This window comes from Alosa pseudoharengus, unplaced genomic scaffold, assembly GCF_046254945.1.
Source record: "Alosa pseudoharengus isolate Yale_2024_CS ecotype anadromous, Long Island Sound unplaced genomic scaffold, YU_APseudo_1.1 YU_APseudo_1.1_scf_19, whole genome shotgun sequence".
Classification (NCBI taxonomy): domain Eukaryota; kingdom Metazoa; phylum Chordata; class Actinopteri; order Clupeiformes; family Clupeidae; genus Alosa; species Alosa pseudoharengus.
The window spans coordinates 8,787,260-8,812,274 of NW_027468657.1; the positions used below are offsets into that span (position 1 = coordinate 8,787,260).

The 25,015-nt window shown below is 45.0% G+C and overlaps 1 protein-coding gene across 4 annotated transcripts in view; it reads right to left on the reverse strand.

Moving 5' to 3' along the window:
• The window catches only part of diaph2 (diaphanous-related formin 2), a 161,116-nt gene that overhangs the window by 53,801 nt on the left and 82,300 nt on the right, over positions 1–25,015 (reverse strand). For all 4 annotated transcript variants that reach the window (XM_076291617.1, XM_076291614.1, XM_076291615.1 and 1 more), the window contains one exon: positions 7,756–7,895. In XM_076291617.1, the coding sequence (XP_076147732.1) occupies positions 7,756–7,895 (140 nt within the window). The remainder of the gene's footprint in view (positions 1–7,755; positions 7,896–25,015) is intronic.

The window sequence follows — 25,015 nt, forward strand, 5'->3', positions numbered from 1 at the left end:
TTTTCACAAACTCAAAACTAAATTATTTGTAGAGTTTGAGTGTGTGCATGTATGTCACTGTGCACAAGTCTGTGTTTGTGATAAATGTCTGAAGATATATTAGGCACTGCTTAAACTCATATTACAGAAGCTGCAAATTAGTTCAATTTAACTGTCAATAATAACTGCTTAGAGTGGTAAAATTAATACAGAAAATAAATGAATTATAATGACAGAGATGTCTGGCAGCAGAAGCATCAGAAATGACAAAGGTTTTAATGCTCGGCTTGCTCTTCAAAGCATGTGTTGTGGACTAAGCCGGCGGTTGGACTTATGCGTCCCTCGTGATGGAGAACAGCACATTCAGGAGACATCCATCAACACAGAGTTGACTTCTCATTACGCTAATACACTCCCCATAAGCAGATCGCACACAGTGGCAGAGACACACTCCGCATTCTAAATGTGCCAAGCCCACACACACACACACACGCACACGCACACGCACACGCACACGCACACGCACACGCACACAGACACACACACACACACACACACAGAGACAGAGACAGAGACAGAGACAGAGACAGAGACAGAGACAGACAGACAGACAGAAACACACACACACACACACGAATGAAATGGTAATTCAAACGTCCCACCTCAAAGTACATTGAGAAAGGTTTGTCTGTGGGCGTTTACGTCCTCACCGTGAGGGATTAATGGTTATTGATCTGCTCTGTGATCACTCATCTAAACTTGCGACGGCCACTGTCCGAGCCAGTAGAGCCTTCAGCAGTGCCACACGCTGATTAATAGCCCGGGGTTGTGTATGAAGCTGAGAGGCAGAGGCCCAATCTCCTGGGATGCACCAATTTCCAACTTGGAACAAAAAAGTCAAATGTGAGATGATTTATTTACTATATCTGTGATTTTTTGTCTTGTTGTTTTGTGGTTGTTGTTGCTGTTGTTGTTGTTGTTGGTCTTCTTGTTTCTCTCTCTCTCTCTCTTTCTTCTTCTTGTTTTTTTTTTCTTCTTCTTGGTACTTTCTGTTTGAGCTATAAATGTTTCATTGGTGGGTGAGTAATTGTTTTTCAGACCCATCACTCTGTTTCCTTTCATCATGCAAAGGCTGGATTTCAGGCCCGGTGGGTCTTGCTCTAAAAACCACATCTGTTGAGCAGTGCTGAATTATCAAAGGTCCTAATTTGCCCATTACCACCGGAACACAGAGCTGGGGGTATTAAGGCTGGAGAAACTGATAGGCATGGCACAGATGCCCCCCCAGGAGGATTGGCTTGTAAGCTCACTATAATGCTCACCTCACTCCCCTCTAATATCCTGTAACCACAGAATGGATTTGGTGGGTATATGCGTCCACTCACTCATACCATACTCACACACACACAAACACACGCACACACATGCGCACAAACACACACACGCACGCACACACACACACACGGGCACGCGAACACACACACACACACACACACACACACACACACACACACACACACACACACACACACATGCCTTTCCAACCACACACCCTACGAGCCACCCACTCCTATAGCAAGCTGTCTCTTTGAGAGCAATCGAAGAGAAATGAAAGATGAGATATAAAGTAGAACTCCAGAGACTGACTGCGACTCAAATATGACAATAACTTTATATCAGAAGAGCTTCAAGACCAACTCAAGTCTCACTGGCCTGTAAACCTGAAGAAAACTTTTTTTTTCTGCTGGCGACAGTACTGTCTACCTAACTAATTCAAAGTCAATGGCAATGGGGATTCCTGGCCATGAATATCACACATGTGTAGCTCCACAGCTGCAGACGCCTCAGGTCCTCAGGAGGTAGAGAGGCTCTAACGGGGCCTCGCCCAGGTCGCGACACTGGGCGCGAATGTGGTGAAGCACTGCAGGGCCAGGACTGGAAACACCTCTGTGTCTCACAGAGGGCAATCTGCTACCCTTAGTGAGGTGGTGAGATGTGTGTGTGTGTGTCTGTGGGGGGGTGAGTCATCTGAAAGAGCTATTAAGTGGCTGTTTTTTATGTTTTGTTGTCTTCCGGTGCATGAGTAGGTGTGCGGAAACTCCTGGATTAACTTCTATCATACTACTTTAATATTGAGTTCAGTTGCAGGCCCTGTGGCACTGTTCGCACTGCAACATGAGGGGGAAACACAAAACTGTGGGGAGGAAAAGGAGGAGAAAAAGAATTAAGGGAGAGAAGGAGAGAGAGAGATAGAGAGAGGAAGAGAGAAACAGCTGCCATTAGATGCAGCTCATTTTAACTCTCCATAAATGGGGAAATAAGAGGCAGTGATTATCACTGTAACTTCGCATTTCACTTCAAGCCATGGGATTAGAAGTTAATGAAACAGGACTCTTTGGAAAGCAGCGAATGGTCTGACACTTTTAAATGAAGAAATGTGCAGTCAGACGAAGAGACAAATTTAAAAGAAGCACGGCAGAGATAATTAGCATTACTCGTCACAGAGTTACTTCCTGTGCCAAAAAAGATAGAAAAAATAAAACAAACAAATAAATGACGGCAGAGTGCTGCCTGCAGCCGTAGCCATCTGCAGGCGGCTCTGCGGGGGGGGGTTTATGTGCCACACACCTGTATGGGACGACTAGGGACACGAGAGCCACATGCAATGCCCCTCTAGCCACCTGGGCAGGAGAACAGGTGTCCGGCCCAGCCAATTAAACTATTGCACAAACACAAGCCATCGGCAATAATTAACAGCCGGCATCACATCACAAAACAACAAGAGCAACACAGCTGAACAAGATTAACTCTCCAAGAACTTCTTTTTTTTTTTTGGCTCGCAATTAAGTATGATAAATCCCTAAATAGCTTCTGTGTGATATACAAATGGACACTGTGGTAACCATGGTTACATACATTTTGTGTAAGCTCAATGTACAGTCAGTTTATAACAATGGCATGCAAACAAGATGACCAAAAAAAGATGTTTGCCAGGGCATCTGGCAACGGAGGGGGGGGGGGGGGGGTTTGTCCTTGAACTACCCTTGATGTTAAAAAATGTATGCTGACAGGCTTTTAAGAATAAAATGTTTGTTTTCAAAGCCAATATGTCCTCCATGATGCAAATACACAATAATGACAGTTCTTTTTATTCTTATTCACATGTTGTAGTCTAATTAGACTAAGTAGAAATGTTGTCTATACACTTTTCCATAAAAGAGGGTCCAGACGTCCTTTGTCACAAAGATTACATACCAGTTGGTCCAAGTGTTCAAATTTAGGTTCAACATTAAAACAGCATAACTTGTGCATTCATGGTAACTACTGGTAACTGCTGCTCTTGGATTCCGTATGCTTCTACAGACACAAGTGTATTTAGGTTAGCCTAATAGCTGGTTTGATTTGCAATGAGCATCAAACCAGCTAATAGGCTAACTGAAATACACACCAATCTCTAGGTATGATGAAGGGTATGCAATGATGTGGGGCTATTTTAATTCCAAAGGCCAAGGGAACTGGCCTTTAAAAATAAAAATCTGTCTGCCTCTAAGGGAATTTAACATAGGGGTGTGAATACTTATGACCCCTGTATTTTAAGGAAGAACATTTCTTTACTTTTTTAGGCATTAAGATCAATTTCCAAAAGGTTTTTATATTCTATATTTTATATTCCTCTTTTTAGTCAACTTTAGCATGGGTTCAAATACGTGTGAGCCTAACTGTATATGTCTACTCTCTCCCACTGATACCGTGCTCAGCTAAACTGGCTTTTTCACCTGTTTGGTTTTGCTGGGGTTCTGAATGCATCAACTCCACCAAATAGCCTAAAGTATGTTCCCACAATAAATCTAACATTTAAAAACGTCAATAAAAGGATAAGAATTGAAATCTACTTAACACTGAATAGTACTGAGACAAACTTAAAGGTTCTCTAAGCACAGTTGGGTAACGTCCCTTCTGTTGATGTTTCGAACAAAACAGAGAGCTAGCTCGCCCCTCCCTCCCGTGCAATTGAAACTGACATGAACGTGCATCTCGTTGGTAATTGGCTGGAACAGTTAAGTGTAAATGTGTTTCATTATGCAGATTCAAATTATTAAATTAAATCTCTGATCACATGTTACACACAAGTAATACAGATGTAATGTGATAACAGGTGTATTTTGCCATCGCTCTGAATGTGACTTAGTCATCCATAATCAAGGACCAGAACTATCCGTTTTATAAACAAGCATTTAACTTGTTTTCAAATAGAGTAATCTTTGTCATTTATAAAGTAACAATATACATTATAATTGCCTATCAATAAAGCATATTTATATTGCACAGAAATCAGGATGAACTAAGTAATGTAATTAAAAAAAAACCCTCTGGTGGTAATATCGCACATTGCTTTGTTAAATCCTAAATAACTCTGGTAGAAATTCCTTCACCAGGATATTCCTACTCTTTCCCTGTCTTTGCTATCAACTGGTTTTGCCATCAAAATAGGGCCTTAAGCCTAAGTAAGAAATGCTTATGAGCACGTGCACTACAAAAGACCAGGCTGAGGCAGTGAAGACAGACTGCGGGGAATGTATGCAAATCTCAGGTTGATAAACAGAGGGCAAGGGCAGCTTAAGAGATTAAACTGTCCAGAGTGTGGCTGCAATGATTTGTTTCCCAAAAGTGAATTCCAAATGCATCCACAGATCATTTGTCCTACAAGCTGAAAAAAATGGTATTAGCAATGCCGTCCTTTTTCTCCCACCTTTCAAATTATCTGCTGATTTTTTTGTCACAGCCTACCACACTTGATGATTAATATGGAATAAACCTGACTGCAAAGGCTATGATTTAAATGAGTTCTCTCAGTAACATATTTGTTAGCCCTACACATGGATAATGTTTGAAAGGACATGTAAGTAATCATCCTTTGCAATAGCCGTGGGGCTTAGAGCATTTTTTATCAGGAACAGATTGGCTTTTCAGTGGATGGGGCCAAACCTTCGCTGCATCTTTACAAGACAGAAAAAAAGCAAGACAATGTCTAACAAAAACTTTAAGAAAAAGTTTAAAATATTAAATCCAAGAGTGGACCTCAGACTTTGTATAAATAAATGTGTTTATTGTAATCTATTTATTTGCTTTTATTGTTGCTACTAATACACAAGTTACTCTTAGATTTTTTTTTATATGCCACTAAAAAGACCACTGAAAATCATTTTCTTCAAACTTTAACTAGTGCACTAATACAATACTATTTGCTTTATTACTACAACCTTAATCAACAGCTTTCTCATGTCTAAACAACCGGTCTGTGTTTAGAGGTGCAAAAACAGTCAGAAAACCCACTGCCATCTCCATCTCAGTAAAGTATGTGTCTCACTGCAGAGTCTCAACAGTCAGCCAGACCTTAATCTTATTCTCAAAAAAATACAAACCTGAACAAGAAACGTCAACAACAACAAAACAAAGTTTACAACTACAGTTTAGCTTCTGATCTGTGGTACATCTAAAATTGTTAACATTATTTTGGTGTTCCTGCCAAAGTGGCTGAGTGTGCCGAATCTGGGACAGCCATTGCGTGAGGTGAAATTTTAGAGCAAGGGCGCAGTGATCTGTGCTCTGTACACAGTGCTTTTTTGAAAAAGCCACAGCGAACCCAACTGCTTTATGCCGCTGTCCTCTCAACGCTCATTTCAATACATAAACCTAAAAGTACACTGCAAAGGTTACATTAACATAGAGCAATCAAAACACAGAGGGGGTGCGGAGGAAGTAAGGAAGTCGGATGGGGGGGGGGGGGGGGTTGGGGTGCAGCTTGCATTTCCTGTGTGTTGTGATCCGTGACAATTAGCTCCATTCATATTAATTGGGAGTAACCTTGGCATGCTCGCCGACAAGGCTGAAACGTCCCCTTCAGTCGTCGCAGCATTAAAATAAGCCTAGAAGGGGACAGGGGGAGCTGGGGGTGGAGGCACCGGAGTGGTCCCTCCGCACCACCCCGTCAACACATCACCCCAGGGGTGCCTTCCTCTCAGCAAGACCTGGCCTTCGCCGGGTGGCAGGGAGGAGGGAGTCATGTCCACACAAGCGTGCGGGTAGCCCTTCCTTTCACTGGCGGTGGTCAGAAGTTCAGCAATTTGCACACACCCAGAGGGTGGTCTTGGCCTAACTCGCGGGCCCGGGAGCAAACTGCCCTTTCACCGCATGGATGTGCCAAAGCCAAAACACACACACACACACACCACACACCACACACCACACACCACACACCACACACCACACACCACACACACACACACCACACACACACACACACACACACACACACACACACACGATAAACAAGGCATCAAAGTTGCAGCAGGGTACACAGAGTGGGCTTACAGACGGAAAAGACACAAAATAAGTGAACAAGACTTTGTTTTTTGTGTAACTTAATGGGCAGACTGTCGGCTAACATGAGATGAATGCAGAGGATGTGCTGGGCAACTGATTGATCAGGGAAAGCACAGATACCCATAATTAAAGACAGAAGCTCATTAAAGAAGTTGTGTTATTCTGAGGCATGCTCACTAGCCATCTACATGAAGATGTTGTGTCTGTGTGTATAAGAATTAAGCGGTGCAATTGGGTGATAGTGTCTGTTACTCTAGGCTGACATGGTATGGATGTCTCTCCCGTTAGACCACAGAGAAGCCTGTTAGTAACCCAATATGTGCAGACACAATAATGAGGTCTCTCCCTGTGGAGCGCGGAGGATGGGGGGTGGGGGGGGTCAGACCATCTCTCCTCTGGGGGCTTCCAACGGGAACGTCCTCTCTCTGTTAGCCGAGTTTCTGTCACTCATCTGATGACCACTCTATATGCACCGCTCATTGATTCACATTAACGAACATCTTCCTGTTAGTGGACTCGTAAATAATTGAGAGGGTGCGCTGTCACAAACTGTTCCCTTCGTGCAGCTGGGACCAAATTAAATTTGAAGACCCCATCCACACGTGGAGAGGGGGGAAAAAAGGAGAGAGGAGGGTGGGGTAATAGAAGTCAAGTTTGGTGCAAATGGTCTTCCAAATCCAGCACAGTCTAATTATGATTGAATGAATGGGCCAATAAAAGATCTGATGTGAATTTTGCTTTAACTAGTGAATTAAAGATGATAAAACAGACTGTTTTACAGAAGGAGAGCAAAAGGAATAGCGGGCCAGAGCAAGGCCAAGAGACATATGAGAAAAATCAAAGCAAAAGTGGTTGATCTCTGGGTGAGCTGCTGTGCTTATTAGGATCTCGGCAAAACGGCTTGCTTTCTGATGTGTGAAAAGCCGACTTCCTATCCATTAGGGCGTAATGGGAAGAGTGGTGAGCAATAACGGCCTGCCCTGGTGGCCACTGTGGGCTACGCTCATTTAACCAAGCCTGTGGCACCGGGCAGACAGGCTGCTCGGGAGACAGCTAAGGACCCAGCGCCAATTAGCATGCTAACAGCTTATGAGAAAAAAAGAGGGGGCTAGATGCTAGTGCCACAAACATAAGTAGAGAAAGACAGACGGATGAACTCAACACTGCTTAGAGTTTTAGGGAACATTAAGGGTTTTGTAAGAGGACTGGCAGGCAGTCGCTAGAATCCATCCGCCATCGACACATCTCGGGCACTTAAGCAGACGTCACTCGAATGTGTGGCGTGTGGAACTCGACGAGCAGCGGTCGGTCGGCGTGGTGCGAGAGACTGATGTCACGGCGAGGAGGAGGAGGACGAGGGGGAGGGCTAGAACAGGAAGAGGCCTGACTGACCTGACAGGGTTGCTGGTCAGGGAGACGCGCAGGGACTCCAGGCAGTTGAGCAGCCTCTCGTCGGTGATGCCGGAGCGCAGCTCGTGAACGTACTCCTGGGATGACAGGGTGCACTCGTGCTTGCTGTTCCTCAGGCCTCCCTGCAGATATAAAGACATGTTAGTGAGGGGAGAAGAGATCAAATTGGGGAGGGGGAGGGAAGGGGGGGATCAGTCATTGCTACAGCCTGCCTGCACAGATACGCATTAATTACAACATGTGTATCAGGCGCCATACTGCTAGCTTGACAGGAAATGACAGCGTGTGCAGAGGAGGTAACGGGACTGTGGTGGCTTTGCTGTAAAGCCTTATCATTCAAACGTACAGCTGTGAAATAAAAAAGCAGGGTGGAAATAAACAGTGCTATATATTTTTTTTTTTTCAATAATAGAGAAAAATAGGGTTGACAGCAGTGAAAAACGGTACAGATTTTGTTTTGTTTTGTTCTGTTTTTGGTTTGAATTTAAATCACGTTCAAGCAGTACAAGACAGACATGCCACTCTTAAGCTGGCCCTTGCAGACCACTGTAACTGGCAGCCAACTGGGAAGACCAGCGGTCATCCCTTTTCTCCCTGGCTGTGTAGGTCAGTGTGCACGGAAACATGTTGGATATGTCCCTGGGATTAGAGCTGTCCCCTGTTTTCTAGGGCAGGCTTTATTTAAAACAAAGCTGGCACCGACAACGATAAGAAGGCAGAGGGGAAGGAAGGGGCCTGACTAGCCACTAACGCTGCAATAACTGCTAGCGAAGAGCACGAGGACGGATTGACCCCCTGCCAAACGAAAGACACAAAAGAGCAATTATGGTCTGCATCGTTTTCCATGAAAGAGAAGATTTACAGAATCACTGGGACTTTATCCGCCTTTCACAAGATAAAGGATTTGGAATCATCAGTGGACCCCTAAGAAGACAGGGGGAACTATAAAAAAACACAACTAAAAACAAAAACACAGTTTGATAGCGCATGCTGAGACAGAATATGGGATTGACAAGCTGAAACTGTGTGATCTCTCTCTTACTCAGTCACACACACACACACACACACACACACACACACACACACACACACAGACTTCAATCAGTGTAGACAGACAAGAGAATGGCAGGTCGGTTGGTCCAGAGGGAGCAGTACCGCGCGGCCCAGTGCCAACCTTGAGGCTCCAAAGCAGCGTGACACACGTTGTGCACAGGCTGACAGTGCTAAGGCTAAACGGATTTCAGTGGCGGAAAACTCTGGAAGAAGGCTTCAGACCACGTTATCACAGACTGTTGTCTACCCAAAGCGCTGCAACCTGCTGGCAGTGCCAGACAGGTGCAGATGCTCTCTCTTTTTTTCTTTTTAAAACTTTCATGGAATGTGGTCATTGGAGAAGTTTGTCTAAGACTGCAGCATGAGGATGCTACACTTCCTCAAAAGATGTTGAGAAAAGCCTCTGGTCAAAAGCAAGAAGAAACAGTAATGTGGGGTTCCAGATCCAGCATAAACAACTTATATCAGGATGAGTGAAGGCTCAGAGGAAACGGAGGATGTCAAGCCTCCCTCACTGTTTCAGTATATAACTTTCTGAGCCCAACTGAAATCAATTTCCCTTGGCTGTCAATTCATCCAAGTTACTATCAGCAGAATCTCATCTCACAGCGGAAAGTCAGAGACAATAAAGAACACAGCAAAGATTGGCAAACCATTAAGGCATCTGCGGTTTCCTCAAACACCCTGTGGCCAACACAACTAAGTGTAAGGTAATATGGGTAATGGATTTTCTTCTGTATTTGACACACATTGGCTGATTGAAGGTACTGTAGACAGAGCATCATTATGATGAATCAATGTCAATAATTTCATATGCTCCACATATTTAACTTTTTTTTTTAGCCTAGCCTACCCAGGAAAAAAAAAAACAACTTGCCGAGTGTAGTTGAGGAAATAGCATGTCAGGACTCTGAGGAGGGTGTCAAAGTATCCATGCAAGACAGTATATCATACTGATGGAGATGGAGGAGAGAAGATAGACACAAAAATACACACAAAAACATATGCGCACGCACGCACGCACGCACGCACACGCAGGCACACACACGCACACACACGCACACGCACACACACACACACGCGCACACACGCGCACACACACAAACACACACACACACACACACACACACACACACATCAGAGAGGAACTTCTTAACTGCAATGAACTCATTTCAAATGTGTTTCAGCTTGGGTGTCTGGCACTAATAAGTGGCTTGGGAGTAATATTCGAGCACTTTCATCTGAGGGGGGTGGCTGGTTGTCTCCCACATGGCAGTGTCTGAAACATACACAAGGGAGAAAAATGTCTGCCTGCATGCATGTTGCTATCGGAGGGTAAAAATAAGCTCCATGTCCCACTAGCGAGCTGTCGAAGAGCAAGCGCAAGCTTCCAGAGCCGTGTTTGTCATGCCGGAGAGACAGGCATGTGGATAAAGGAGAAATCTCGGTCCGCATAACTTTGGAGAATTTATGTAGAGCACCGCAATCCTTCACCATGGTAAACAAGGTGGGTATCTCAAACAAACAAAAAAAAAATCACATTGACAGAGTGACTGACAGCAATGAAATACAGATAGATGGAAGAGACAGGTGGAGTGAACAATTCTTCTTTGAGTCGCTGCTCAACAAACACAAGGCGATTGAATAGGCAACAGATGCGCTGCTGCCACTCTAGCAAGCTCTGAGGTGCGTGGCAGTGAAAGAGACGAAGATAATCTCTTCGCTTTGTGATGTAGACATTAAGCAATGTTTTTTCATGGGGAGAGAGAACATGCAACCTTCAAACTGAATTCAGAATGCCTTTTCTGGCGACTCATGGACGGATACTGGCACATTTCCCACATGCCTTGTTCCTCAAACCCCCCATTCTGCTTCGAGCACATTCAAACTCAATAGCCTCTGGAGGGCACCTGACTCAAAAATTGCTCAACAATCTCTTTCGCAAGTTCAAAGCCTTTCTTTGAGTCGGAGGCTTAGGCCCCACAGAAGTGCTCTGCAGGCAGGCGTTGCTGTCTGTTCACCCCGGGCCCTGCGTCTCTCTGTGGGGCAATCTGCAATCCTTCCGCCCTGCGCTCTTCTGCCCGGAGCACCAGCCATTCACGCGGTCCGATTCACACTCGATCGCCCTGTGCGGCCCGGTCTCTCATCACGCTTGCTTTAATTCCTCTTGATCTCTCCACAGTTGTAGAGTGCACTGCGTTCAACCTTCCCTCCACCTTGCTGTGACTTTTTTTTTTTTTTTTTGGCAGCTGCTGAGGTGCCGCTCCCCAAGCCAAGCCCTCATCTCAGTAATGATAAGTCACAATGATCTGAGATATAACCAAGCTCACACGTGCCCTCCTAATGTGGTTTTCCTGGAGATTAGAGATGATCAGAGCCGCTTTGAGGCAGCCCCTGGAGGCTGATCTCTGGGGTTTGTTATGCACTGATACACACTGCATTCATGACATCAAATATAATCTGCAAAACCTACAGATTCTCCTCAGCCACACTCCTAAATTATGTAGGGATGTGGCCTTCTATGAAGGTTCTCAGGTGAATTAGCACTACACAACAAACTATGAAAATTTGACATTTGCTAAAAGAAATAAGGATATATTTGTTGCTACATTTTTTGTAATGCAGCCGACAAGTTTGATACAGTAATCCCAAGCTAACTTTACCAAAGGTCAAGTTTGTCATTAAATGTCCGTACATCCTTAATAAGAAATTGTGTGTGTGTGTGTGTGTGTGTGTGTATGTGTTGCACTTGGTATTTTTCTTCCAAGCAATTCCCAGAGGCCAAAGCTCACTCCAGAAAAGCGAAGATTCTGGTTTCACTACCCGCTGACCTTTAGGTTGGGAAACCAAAGACTAACCATAATATGCGGCTAACAACCCCAGTCTGTTCGTTCCTGTGGGATGATATCAACATTACGGCAGACCACACTAATCATGCAGACAGCGATACCCCCTTGCTTCTAGTAATTGAGTTTCTTCTCTGGGCAAAGCAGGAATACAGGCCAAACAGTTGGTGGTTTCATATGGTGAGAGTAACGAACAACACAAAGAAGAACCATGAGGCAGTGAGAGGGTGATTGCAACACAAGGAAAGTGTGTATGTGAGAGAGTGAGAGAATGTGAGAGCAAGAAAGGTGGAAAAGTAGAAAGTAAACGACCCATGGAGCCCCCTGATCACATCTAAGAACCTCATCTCCTGCTCCTATACCTGCTTGTCAACAGCATTTCCTGCCAAACAAAATAGTACAGGGACCAATTACTCTGTCAATTTGACTTTGGTGACAGCAACAGGGTATCTTAAGAACAGGGTTTCTTACCCCACACCATAATTTCTGTCTCTCTCTTTCTGTTTCATTCCATATATTATGAATTTCACTCAATATTCTCACGTTTCGATTCATATTATTCAGACTTTCCCTGAATATTCTCAATGTTAATTTCCTTTCCGGCATGCAATAATACACAAGTACATTGTTCTTCCACTTTTGGCTTGCCCTACTTACATGGCTGGTACCCCAGACCCTGGCGAAAGAGAGCATGCCAAGCAATGCTGATTCTCCTCTACTTGTCTCACCTGTAATTCTCACCTGTAATGAGACCGTAACATGCAGGGCTGCCTCCACCGAGTCGTCCCGGTCTCGCTCGGCAAGTGAAGGGTTAGGTGCCTTGCTCAAGGGCACTTCAGCCGTGCCTACTGGTCGGGGTTCGAACCGGCAACCCTCCGGTTACAAGTCCGAAGCGCTAACCAGTAGGTCACGGCTGCCCCATAATTATTCAAGCTCTCTGCTTGCTCAGTGGAGGCACCATGGCCCTGCCCAAAACTGGGGGGGCTGGATGGCAAGGTGGCTCTACCTGCCCTGCCCTACCCAGGTCCCTGCTCATGTGAGCTGGGGGAGAATAATTAGGGGTTGATGGAGGCTGATGATAGAGGTGGGGGATTTGGGGGGGGGGGGGGGGGGCACACGGACGATGTAATTTAACTCAGTGTGGGGTCGCCTGTGCTGAAATGATCCGGCTAAATTAGGCCCCGAAAACTGTGTGTCATTTTAATCTGCTTAATCAGATAACCTGCCACTGATATTGCCTCTCCTCTTTCATTCTCCCTTCCATTCCGCTCTATCATTTCCTCTTTTTAAGAATGCGTGACTTTTAAGGAGAACTGTGCAAAGACACCGAGAGATTGTCAGACAAACACCACTAATTATCGCCACTGCCAGGACGAGACTGAGACGCAGCGCAATCAGGAAAGCTCAACGACCACACTACAACAGCAACTGGGGGCAAATGACAAATCAAATCTGTGGCATGTTTCCCCTACAACACCGCTCAAGTTTAGCATGATCATTGATGAAAACCGACTCAGTCATATTAACATCCTGCTCCTGTGAAATATACAGGGAGAAAAAATGAGAAATACGTAACAATTTAATTACCTCTTCTTTGTATGTGATTAATGGACATTTCCAAAGTGCCCCACTGATCCTTTGAAAAACAACGCAGATACAATCTTAGCAATTAGTGCACATCAAGCAGTATCAAAGCCAAGTGGAAGAAACTCTTTATTCCTTTAATTTCCTGCTCATTAGTGTGTGAATGACAGCCATGCTGAGGGGTGTCCTGTTTTCTGCAACACCTACTCACTAGATACTACTCACTGTGACTAAAAATCTCTCTCTCTCTCTCAGACTCTCTCTCTCACACACACACACACACACACACACACACAACTCATGAAATCCAACAGAGACAGGGCAGTGAGATAGAGGATGCAAGAAAGGGAATAACAGAGGCAGAAAGAGAGAGAGACAAACAGAGAGAGGGAGAGAGAGAGAGAGAGAGAGAGAGAGAGAAAGAGAGGAGACAAGACTATTCTTGAAATCTGAGACAGCTGCTCAGGTACTCATGTCTCAAAAGGTGAAGGGGGCAGACCAGGGTGAGATGCTGACTACCTGGATGGATGTGACAACTCCTGCTGCCCTCATGGGCAGTCCGTTCAGCTGCCCAGCAACTCTCCCGTGTCCGTGCCCAGCGGGTTACTGCCCTCCAGGACTTTACCTCCATGCACTTTCTTTCCTCCCTTCTTCCAAAAAATTGCATCACTGGGAGGTATGCTATACAAACAGAATACCAACGGTGAACGTTTCACCACTCGACTAACGTGAATAAAACCTGACTCAACTGTGTGCGCCAACTTCATATATCTTACTTACACAAGTTGCCAATGATTTTTACATTTTTTGTGTTTTTGTTTTTTTAAATATGAATTCAATAATTCTGCTACACAAATCTCATTCATATGCACATACAGCTTATTCTGGGCAGTAGAGGACTAATGGCATTAGCTATCTTCAGCCTGGTCACAGTGGAGTTATTTCAGCTTCCAGGTCTCCCTCTCAGATGCCAGCCACCAAGATATGACAAGTAGGCTACACATTTTTAAGTGCTAAAAAAACACTTAAACTTGAGAACAATGCCACCGCCAATCAACAACAGGCAGCACTGAAGGCTTCTGAAAATGAGAAATATAAAAAAAGGTACTTTTCTCAATTTGGAGAAAACATGAGTACCTGGCTGTGGGCCCAAGTCATCACAGAGAGACCAGAAAACCAGGTCTCTAGGTTGATTACACGCTCAAAAACTGCCTACAAAGAAAACATCACCCCTGCAACAGCAGTAGTCTGAGTCGGACACGATTAAAGCATTAAAAGATTTAGCCCCATTCACTGGAATGCAAATACAACCGCACCTAATGCTCAGCAATGTCAGCTTGGTAAGACCAAAGTACTCGAGAAAAAGCCTTATGGAGAAAACAGACCTGTGGTCAAAAAAGCCAGAGAACACAGAGTGAGGCCACTGAATATTAAAAATGTGGATATGCAGTCAAACACAAACGATTAGATCAAGAGAGAATAAAATAGCTCTCTATGTTTGTAGAACCTATTTGTATTATCTTCCATGTACCTGGGTATTGATCAACAAGAGGACTAAAATGGCAAATCCTATACTTGAGATGTGCAAGGTCATTCTAACAGGATTGGCAACAACAAATATATCCACTTGAATAATTGCATCCGGTGATGTAAACACTATGGGCTCATTATTTTACCCCATGTCTAAAAAAAAAAGACAAAAAAAAGCACGAGCACGAGTACGAGTATAACGAGCATTAGTATAACTTGTGAGTTACCGCACGTCATGGAATTAAGCCACAATTACAATGACAAGTCTGATGCAACCTAGACACAAATCACACCATGACATCCTTTCCCTGACGGATGCCTACTAACACCGCAACAAATTACTGTCTAACAAAATGATAGCATCTGCTGGCTTTGTCTACAACCTGTGGAATAACAGTGTGAGAAGAGGCAGTGAATAACCGTGAGAGGCTACGTGACAGTGGGGGGGAAAGGGATGATGCAATGCAGCTCAAAACAGTGCTCTGCGCCTTTGTTGAGCCGAGGAGCCGAAACCAGCAAGCAACCCCTGTGCACTTGGATTTGCATACAGGGAGAAACAGCACTTGACGTCTGCTCCCAATGGTACGCCAATCCGGTGCCAACCGCTGAATTCCAATGATGATGGGGGTGAAGTGCCAGTGGGGGGGGGGGGGGGGACTCAGCTCCTGGACCTGTCAAACTCCATACAAAAGAAATGCCCAGGAGCTGCTCTGGCTCCAGACAACCTCACCCAAGCCTCCTTCTCTCTCTAAACAACAAGGAAAAAAACAAGGGCAGGTGTCTCTCCAGTAGGAGGGAAGGTCATCTCCACTCTCCTTAAATGTCTTTAGCCCAGGTCTGACCTCCCCGAGGAGGGGCAGAATGCAGACTTGCGGCTGGTTGAGTCTGACAGAAGCTCGCTGATGAAGCCTGCAACTTCAGTACCACACGCAGCAGTAAGCAGTACACATGTACAGACCTCCAACACACACACACACACACACACACACACACACACACAGAGAAAGAGAGTCCTCAACCCCCAAAGGAGTCTCCACCAGACGTGATGTCTGAATGCAAGCAGGATTACGACACACACATAGACAGAACCACACAGATAAGGGGGGGGGGGGGGGTGTAAAGAGAGAGAAAGAGAGAGATAGAGAAATAAAGAGAGAGAGAAAGAAAGAGAGAGTAAAGGAGCCTTCAACATGCAAAACGCCACATATAATTCTATCAAAACACAAACCTCACATGATTTTTTTTTCCCAGCACTGCATACAGTCATTTAATAGATCCAATAAAAAGCAGCACAAGACACTCCATGCTGCATTTGGAGGGATAATGCAATCCTACCCATTTAAAGCTTGAAATTATTGGAGCAGATGCCCTTCAGTAAGAATTTACAACTGTGAAAGTAAAGCTTACAAAGTATGCACAGTCACCCTCATGTGCACCTGCAATTAGGCCATCCAAAGCTCCCCAGTCAAGAACAGGAAACTCAAAGAGATAGAATAAAGGGCACAATAAATAAAATAGGAAATGGAGACAAGCATTACAGTTAAAATGGATTTTTTTAAAGGTAGACTGTCTGTGTTTTGATCAAGACATATGAAGGTATCAATAAAACATTACTTTGAGCCAGAGATATCCAACCTCCCAGTGCAAATTCAAAATTCATTGAAAGATGAGAGGACAAAACCAACCTGCTCCAAACAACTTGAGGCTGTTTACTGATAAATAAAATAAAAAGTGGAGATGAGAAAAACCTCCATAAGCAAGGCAAATGAATATATTTATCAAATATTTGCACATCAAAGTCCTGCATCTTTTTAAAAAAGTGTTTGTCTAACATACGGTAAGATATGACAGAACACATTCTAATTTAAACACCATCATCATTTTGGTATGTATTTATTTTCTGACATGGAACCCATTTTTGAGTGTCTCCTGTACATCTCATGTCCCTTCGATTTGTTTTGCTGTCATGACATACACCACAGTCATTACCTCCCTAACAAACTCTTTTTACAGCAGATTGTAAAATGACAAAGATTCAAAATACAGAAACTCTCGAGATGCTGACATGAGTACATTTTACTTGATGTACCCATGACCTAGTTTCGTTATTCTTCTTTCATCTGTGGAGCGGAGGCAGGTTTTCTCCAGCACACGGATTTATTTTTCCTCTGCTACAGACCAATACTAAGATATTCAGAGCAATTACATTGAAAGCATATCAATCTTTAACGTCAACAGTGAATGAGGACGCAATTTTCAACTTGTAAAGAGTTTGAAAATTCTTCCAGAAGTACTGTATAAGGACGTGGTATTTTTTGCCTCTGTGGGTGGACCTTAATTCTTTCTGAGGGAACTGAACATGAGAAAATGTAAAACATCATGATCTGTTAACAATAGGCTTGTTTGAGATCAACTGCATCTGGCTTTCTACGTCAACGTGATCTTTAGAGGCTAGATGGGAGGAGCTACAACAGGGGGCAGCTCATCCCTGACAGACAAGCTACAGTCTGCCTGACATGACTTGCGGGAGATATCACAGAATTTTCTTTGCAATAAATACAGCAGAACTTTCATTCTTACTCATTAAAAATTCTTATGATGTAGTTTAAATAAAGCACTGTTGTCATACAGTTAACAGGCCTACATTGTAGCACATAAATTCAATATCAAGTGTTTTCCCTATATGTGTATCTATTTAGCCAACAGCAGAAAATAACAGAATATCCAAACGTTTTCAGTAGGCTAGCCTACCATTGTTGCAGAAATCACATATAAGAAGGTATCCCTTCAATTTCGCATATTCCAACATAAGGAAGCAGCATGAGACACCCGTCAAAATCGTCATGAGGAGATTCCTCCCAAATGGCCCTATCACAACTTTGAACGGAAGTCGTGAGGGCGTGTTTCAGCTCGTGCAGATCGTGGAAGGCAACTGCAAGATCTGTCTGCAGGCTAAGACTCCCGCGATATTTGAAGGTCATGTGACATGGTGTCACGGTGGTAAGTCCCTCCCCGGCTGACAGAAGTCGGACAGGATTTTTAACCAGTAAGCATTGCGTCCATCCCAGTATGCATTGTGTTCAACCCAGCATGCATCACATCAAGTCAGATTTGCACAGATCTGCATGAAAACGAACAAGCCTATTCTGAAAAGGGCTTTTTTTCGTTGAAGTGCTGTCAAGTCATAACCTCAGGCCACAATTATGACAACCAAAACTGACTGGCATCGACACACTGAATTATAAAAATAAATACCGGTAAATAAAAATAAAATAAAATAAATAAATCTAAATAAATAAATACATAAATAAAAATCCAGTAGTCATCATCTGAGGCATCTCCATCCTAAAACATCAACCCTGTCTCTGATCCTCTCTGAAAGCAATTCAGTGCAGTTTAATCAACCTCCTCAATTACAGTAAATGGACAATTAGCAGCAGGCGAGAGGGACGGTTGTAAGCCATGGGGGAAATTGCCATTGGCTGATACTACTCCACTTGGTAGGGGATGGAAAGGAGGGGGTGGGAGGAGCAGGAGAGAAGGAGACGCATCGCCTTGAAAGCTCCCTCCCTTAGCACAGCAGGGGGGAACGCGCTTTTTCACAACTCGGATGCAGGAAATGTTCTCGGAGACGGGGAGCAGCTGCCAGCCGACGTGCCCCCCCCCCGTGCTCGGCGACAGGCTACTGAGAGGGGTAAAGCAAACATTTGTGTGAGCGGCGTCTGGAGGGACGGAGGCAGCGCCAATGCTAAACCTAATGCCACAGGTGCAGGAGGCTGTGTAGTGGCCACATGCAAAGCTTGGTGCACCAAGAAATGCCCAAAATTTGAACAGCAATATGTTTTTGACCATATGTATGAATTTTAATTTGTATGCTTAGCTTTCATCTCAGAGAGTATTCTCAGTAGTATTCTTGTGCATTCTATTTACTGGCACGTGCTTTAGTCCAGAACAAGGGATCATGAAAATAAAGTTGAACTTATTTTTATTTGTTTTTTTAAAAACAAATTGAAATTGCGAATCCCTACACTTGTGACAGTAAAACTTTCCTGCCAGTCAGAATGACTAGAACCCTGAAGTACAATATATGAATGTGAAAAGAGGCTCCGGTGAGAGACACCAACCCATGCATCTTCCACCTGTCTCAGCAAGTCCCATTTCAATAACAACGGCTTATTACGAGGAGAGAGAGAACACATGAGACCCCAGGGGGCCGTTCCGTTGGAGAGGTGCTCGTACTCATCTCTTCGTTAATCAATCGGGAAGGTCACTCAATCAGATCAATGTACAGTGGTCTTAAGAAGAGTCCCCCCTTTTGGGGCTTTCAAATCCAATAGACGGAGAGAGGGAGAGAGAGGGATAAGGAGGGAAAGTTCATTTAGACCTCACAGCTTCTTCCCTAAAGGATGCTCTGTAGAAGAGGAAGGATGTATTGATTTAGCCCTTTTCTTGCATATTTATGCATTGTCATAGCGAAGTAAATAGCTGTGCTGCTTTTTTTTATATATAAAGGGAGGGGGGGTTGTAGGGCGGAGGACTGAAGTCACAGAGGATCTCATTTGAGCCGGGCTTGTGTCTCAGCAGCATTGATTGCGTTGTGAAAGCCCTAATGAAGCTCCTCGACTCTCCTCCTTCTCCCCATCCTCCTCTTTCTCCACCTCCTCCTCTCCCCTCCCCTCAGTCTCCCTCGCTTGTGAACACGCAGCTGGGGCCGACTGAGCGCAAACTACACAACCAAGTCGGAGAGAGACAGACTGGGGATGAGGGAAGAGAGAGATAAGCATGGTGGAAGATGGACAAGGATGGAGGGAAAGACAAGCCTGAGAGGTAGGAGGGGGGAAATAACAAACAAACAAACAAACAAAAACAGACGGGTGAGCAGAGGAGAAATAAATGAGCACCAGCGTTTTTGATGGACTTGTTTGATGATGCCTACAGCTGCTCGGCTTCCCAGTGCTTCGTATGGGGAGGTTTGGCGAAAATGAAATGTACACACACACATACACGTTTGCTGTGAAATCAAATCTGTTTCACAGTGCCTACTTTCTTAGCCCACAAACAACCCCGTTAGTACACACACACACACACACACACATTCTGCTCTAATTCAACAACACAAGGCTCCCATCGGTACAGCAAACAAGTCTTCTCCATCATCCTTTGTTTACTGCAAATTATCTGTTGCCCCGTATTTCAGACACAACCCTAAAGCTAAAATGAAATAAATCAAGTCCTGCTGCAAACAACTGCCATCCACAGAACAGAGGGGAGAGAGAGAGAGAGAGAGAGAGAGAGAGAGAGAGAGAGTGCTCATCGTTGATGCCTAGCCCACCAGCAAGCTAGGGCTGGGGGGGCAGAGAGGGACGAGGAGGACATGGAAGGAGGAGTGTCCAGAGAAGACTGCACTTGTCTTAAGTCGGTCTCTAAGTGCGCTGGATGCTGATGAAGTGGTGGCGAGTGCAGCTGGTTGCTGCGGCGACTGGTGGTGGTGGTGAGGAGGGCTACTGGTGATTAATGGCTGCCATGCAGAGCAGGTGTGTGTGTGTGCCCACCTGGTGCCTGGTGCTAAGGCTACAGCACGCACGCAGCAACAATACACATACAGTACATGCATCATCTGCACTATATTTCTTGTCCTGCCTATGCACCACCTGTCTATACTTTGTATATCACATTGCACTTTTCTGCTTTTTTGCACTTCTGGTTAGACGCAAACTGCATTTCGTCGGCTTTGTACTTGTACTCTGCACAATGACAATAAAGTTGAATCTAATCTAATCTAAAACTCACTCATTCACACCTGAACATACTCTATCAGAAGATGTTGGTTCTCTGTCTAGATTTCAAAAAATCTTTTCCAGAATATCCCAATTGTGGTTCAGTCACATGCATCCGCAGAAAAGTGAGAGAGCCTATCAGTGCACTGCATCCTTGACAAAGATAAAGATTGCATTCACAAGTGATTACACACATGGACTGGACCAGGCCTCTCCGGCTCATGAATGGCCCTCTCCCATAATCAGCTCATTAATTGAGCCTACATTCAGCTCAAGATGTCGGAGAAAAACAAAAGGATCGCTCGCCGCTCTAATATCCGCACCATTAAATCAGCTCCATCTCTTTGTGGCCCCTAGCACCCCTCCATCCCGCACTCCCCCAACCACACACATACACTCGGCATCGCTCAATAGCAGTACAAATACCTATTCATCACCGTCGGCCTTGTCACCTAATAACAGACGCCAAGATCTTTAACTGGCCATAAATGAGAGCTGTGGAAACTTCAGAAAGCCTGCATCAGCAGCCCCGGCTCTGCTCGCGCTTGGCAGCGCCAAACCCCCACAAAGCAAGATTAATTAGCCTGTTGAATGGAGAGCCGCTTCGGTGTGGCACGTTGCCTGTGCACCGCGGCCTGGAGACGTGAGGGGGTGGGGGTGGGGGGGGGGGGGGGCCTAGAGCTCCTGTAGACAGTATTGCCAGTCTGGCACGTAACCGAAAGCTGACAAACATTTAGGGTCCACTTATGTAGACGCTTAGCGTCCTTACGTAGGTCACATTTTCAGATTTTCATTCCTCCCCACACACTTGCCTCACTCTGTGAATACTGTTCGGCGCGTTAGACGGAATGGCCCCCAACTCGATGACAAACTGCCTCGCTTATGAGCAGTATGAGTGATATATTCCCTCTTTTTCTGAAGTGGAAGTGGATCTGGTAATGAAGTGGATGAGAGCTATGGGGAGCGGCTCTTATGATTAGTTGTGTGCAATTCAAAATGCATGAATTAGCTCTAAATGCCTTTTAATATGTCAACTACTTAAATAGACTGGCAAATGGAATTAAAGCAACCATTTTCTGAACTCATGACACACACGTGCACAGCTGTAACTAAAGCAGGCAAGGCACGAAACCAGTGATTCAGCACACCCTGTGTGAAGACTTATTTCACAGTATCATGTGACCTGAAGTGGCACAACACAAACGCATGAGTGTGTTTCACTCTCTCACCCTGACCCTCTGGTCTAACGCAATAATCTCTCTGTCTCTCTTTTTCCTCTTGTCTGCTTCCTTCTCTTTCTTGTGCCACTGTCTCTTCCTCCCTACAGGACTACTGGGAGTCTGTGCTGAACGTCTTGGTGACTGGGACGCCACTCCGCTCCTCTCCTCCTCACCTCACTTCGCCTCGCCAGGAAAGCTGGCAGTGGCGGTTCTTCTGCCCACCTGTCCTGCCAGTGACGGCTATGACCTTTCCTCGGTTGAGCAAAGCAGCGCAACGCACCTCTCCTCTTCTCTTCCCCCAAGACAGACTCGCAGGATTAGTCATCCCCCTTTCTCCAAGGATCGTACACCATGCTCAGAGAAGGGTGAAAGTGGGGTTGCAGGGGGGCGGGGCGGCATTAGAGAAGTAGATGGCGCACCCCAATCCCTCCCAGCCGCCCCCATGTCCCATGATGCACCAGCGTGAAAAATAGAGCACCTAACGCCTGCAGATAGGAACATTCATCATGAAGGAAGAGTGAAGGGGCGGGCTAGGGCAAGCATGCATGCACCCTCTCTACAGGCTACCTTTCCAGAATCCTCAGCTCACCTGATAATGGCTCTTTTTTTTCCAAGAAAGAAAAAAAAAGCCACTTTTCTTCTTTGGTGAAGGTTTTAAAACCCAATGACGTTTCCAGACGTAGCAAAAGAAGACAGCTTCTACAGAGCTCTGATAAACAAGCTCTTGGAAAGGTTGGGAGACAGCATCAGCCTCTCAGTTGGAGGTGGCCCTGCTGTGGCCCTCCCTCGATGCTTTGAGGCCCTTCGGCGGTCTCCATGATGGATGGCAAATGGAGCTCTAGGGACGCAGCAAAATACCAGGATGCTACCCGCGGGTACCTTGGGAGACGGTAGCCATGCCAACTGGCGCCAGAGCAGGTGAAACAGTTAACATTCAACTGGGAGGTTCCAGACCCTTAGGGTGCTTGTCTGGCACATGGGCAGGGTGATATGGCTTTCTTTCCCAATAGATACCTATCTGATTGCTGTTCCGTCGCCGTCAAAAGGAGGGTTTATCCCAGGAGAGAGACACCTTGGCACCCCCCACCCCCTGTCTGCATCCTGCTTGTATTCAAATGCAGACAGCACTATTGAGGGTGACTCGAAAGAGGGCCGACTGACTAGCGGAAATATCAAAGCCTAAAGGTTTTCTGTGCTGGGATTTTCTGCAGTGCAGGAGAAGTGGTAATAAGAGATAAATAAGTCCAGGAACATGGATAAAGAGTGCTCAATAAGCCCAGGAACATGGATAAAGAGTGCTCAAAAAGCCCAGGAACATGGATAAAGAGTGCTCAATAAGCCCAGGAACATGGATAAAGAGTGCTCAATAAGCAGGCAGAGAGCAAAACAACACTTCTGAAACTTCAGTAGAAATGAAAAAAAAAACAAAGTCAGACAAATACAGCGTCTGAATTTACTGTGTAAACACTCTGGCAGTGGCGGTAGACATTTTAATTGCCTATGACCTCCACAGTGCTCGAATGAAAGACCTCCCGCTCCGTTTTTCCCATTTCTATTGATACGGCCAACACTTTACCCAGAATACTGATGGACAAAGAAAGAAAACCGAGTCGTATTAGGTTTTGGCTGATAATCGGTATCTCTATGAAAGCACAGGTGCTCTCCAAAGGACTGACAATAAATCACTAGAGCACATGACCTAGACAAGGGCCCAGAAATGCGTCAGCATGCATTCTGCTCAAGGTGTGTGTGTGTTTTTTTAAAGGTGTTGCTGCTAACTTTGACACCCCAGGACATCCTTATCAAAGCCTCCACGGGGGTTGAAAGAGGTGTGTGGGGAGTAGTTGACAGCATGACTATGTATCAATACAACACCCTGTATTGCCCAAAAAAAAACCCAAAGGTAAAAATTTAATTAAGACGAGAATTCTCTGATGTGCCGATATAGAAAAAGAGAGAGATGTTTGGCAAGTACAAAGTAGGTATTTCTCTGTTTTCGTTTGTGTTTGTCTGCATGTGTGTACGAGCTGGAAGCCTGGTAGACACAGGGGGTAAAATGTTTTTTTGAGAGTGGGATTTAGTTATACCCAGGCATTTCGTACAAAAGGGCTTCAAAGCAGAGGAGCATGCAAGCCCCTTGTGTGTGTGTGTGTGTGTGTGTGTGTGTGTGTGTGTGTGTAAGACAGAGAGAGAGACAGAAAAACAGACTGTATATATTTATTTATTCAGTCTGTCTGTTGCACCACGCTTCAACGGAAGATCATTTAAAGCATGCTCTCTGGTGCCATGCTGGGGAATGCAAACACGCTCGTATGGCACAGAGTCTCCAATACGAGCTGGACACAACGGTTAGAGCAATGGTGTGGGGAGAGGTGCAACAGATCAAGATGGTGGCTTTTGTTTAAGGAAATGAGAGCTGGCATTCATTTGTGCTTTTCTGTCTCTGTGATCTCTTTATCTCATCTGTGTTCATTTGTACTATTCTAACCAGACTCCTACAGAGGTGAGCATTGAGATGACAACAAGAGGGTGACTGGGACTGGGATGAGACTGCATTCCACCAGCTGGTGAGCACTTTTATTTTATGCGTTCGTGTTCGTGTGTGTTTGTGTGTGTGTATGTGTGTGTATGTGTGTGCGTGTGAGCGGTTTTTGTTTGCGTTTGCACAGACACACATACATACCATCACAGCTGATCACAGAGCTCGCTAAGTCTGTTCTGAATTACTCAATTAGCGATAAATCATTAACCCCCTGCAGGGTTCCTAAGGGGTAATGAGAGCATCTGCAAGACTGGTGTACAGTACATGTGAAAGCACAAACAAGTGTGAAAGCACAAACGCCATCTTCAGGAGCAAGTGATGTTGTGGAGTTCTACTGCATTCCTAGCCAATCCGATCCTCATTGATAATCATAATGCATCGGCGCTCGAATCGAGTCAAAGAGCAGCATCAAAGAGTTCAACTGCACTTCCTTTTGCAGTGTGATTCAGTTAACTGCTTTATACCAATTGCATTATTTAGACTCAAAAGACTACATGAGAGGAGACGAGGTGAAGCAGAACCCACTGAAGAGAGATGATCAAATGAGTGAGGAAGAGAGAGAGGGAGAGAGAGAGAAGGAGAGGGAGAGAGACCATGAGAGTCCTGCTGTGCACCCAAGCAAAGAGATTTACAATTTGATTTGAAAATTCGTTTTTTAAATTTGCTCCCTGTCAGGGACAAAGATTTTAT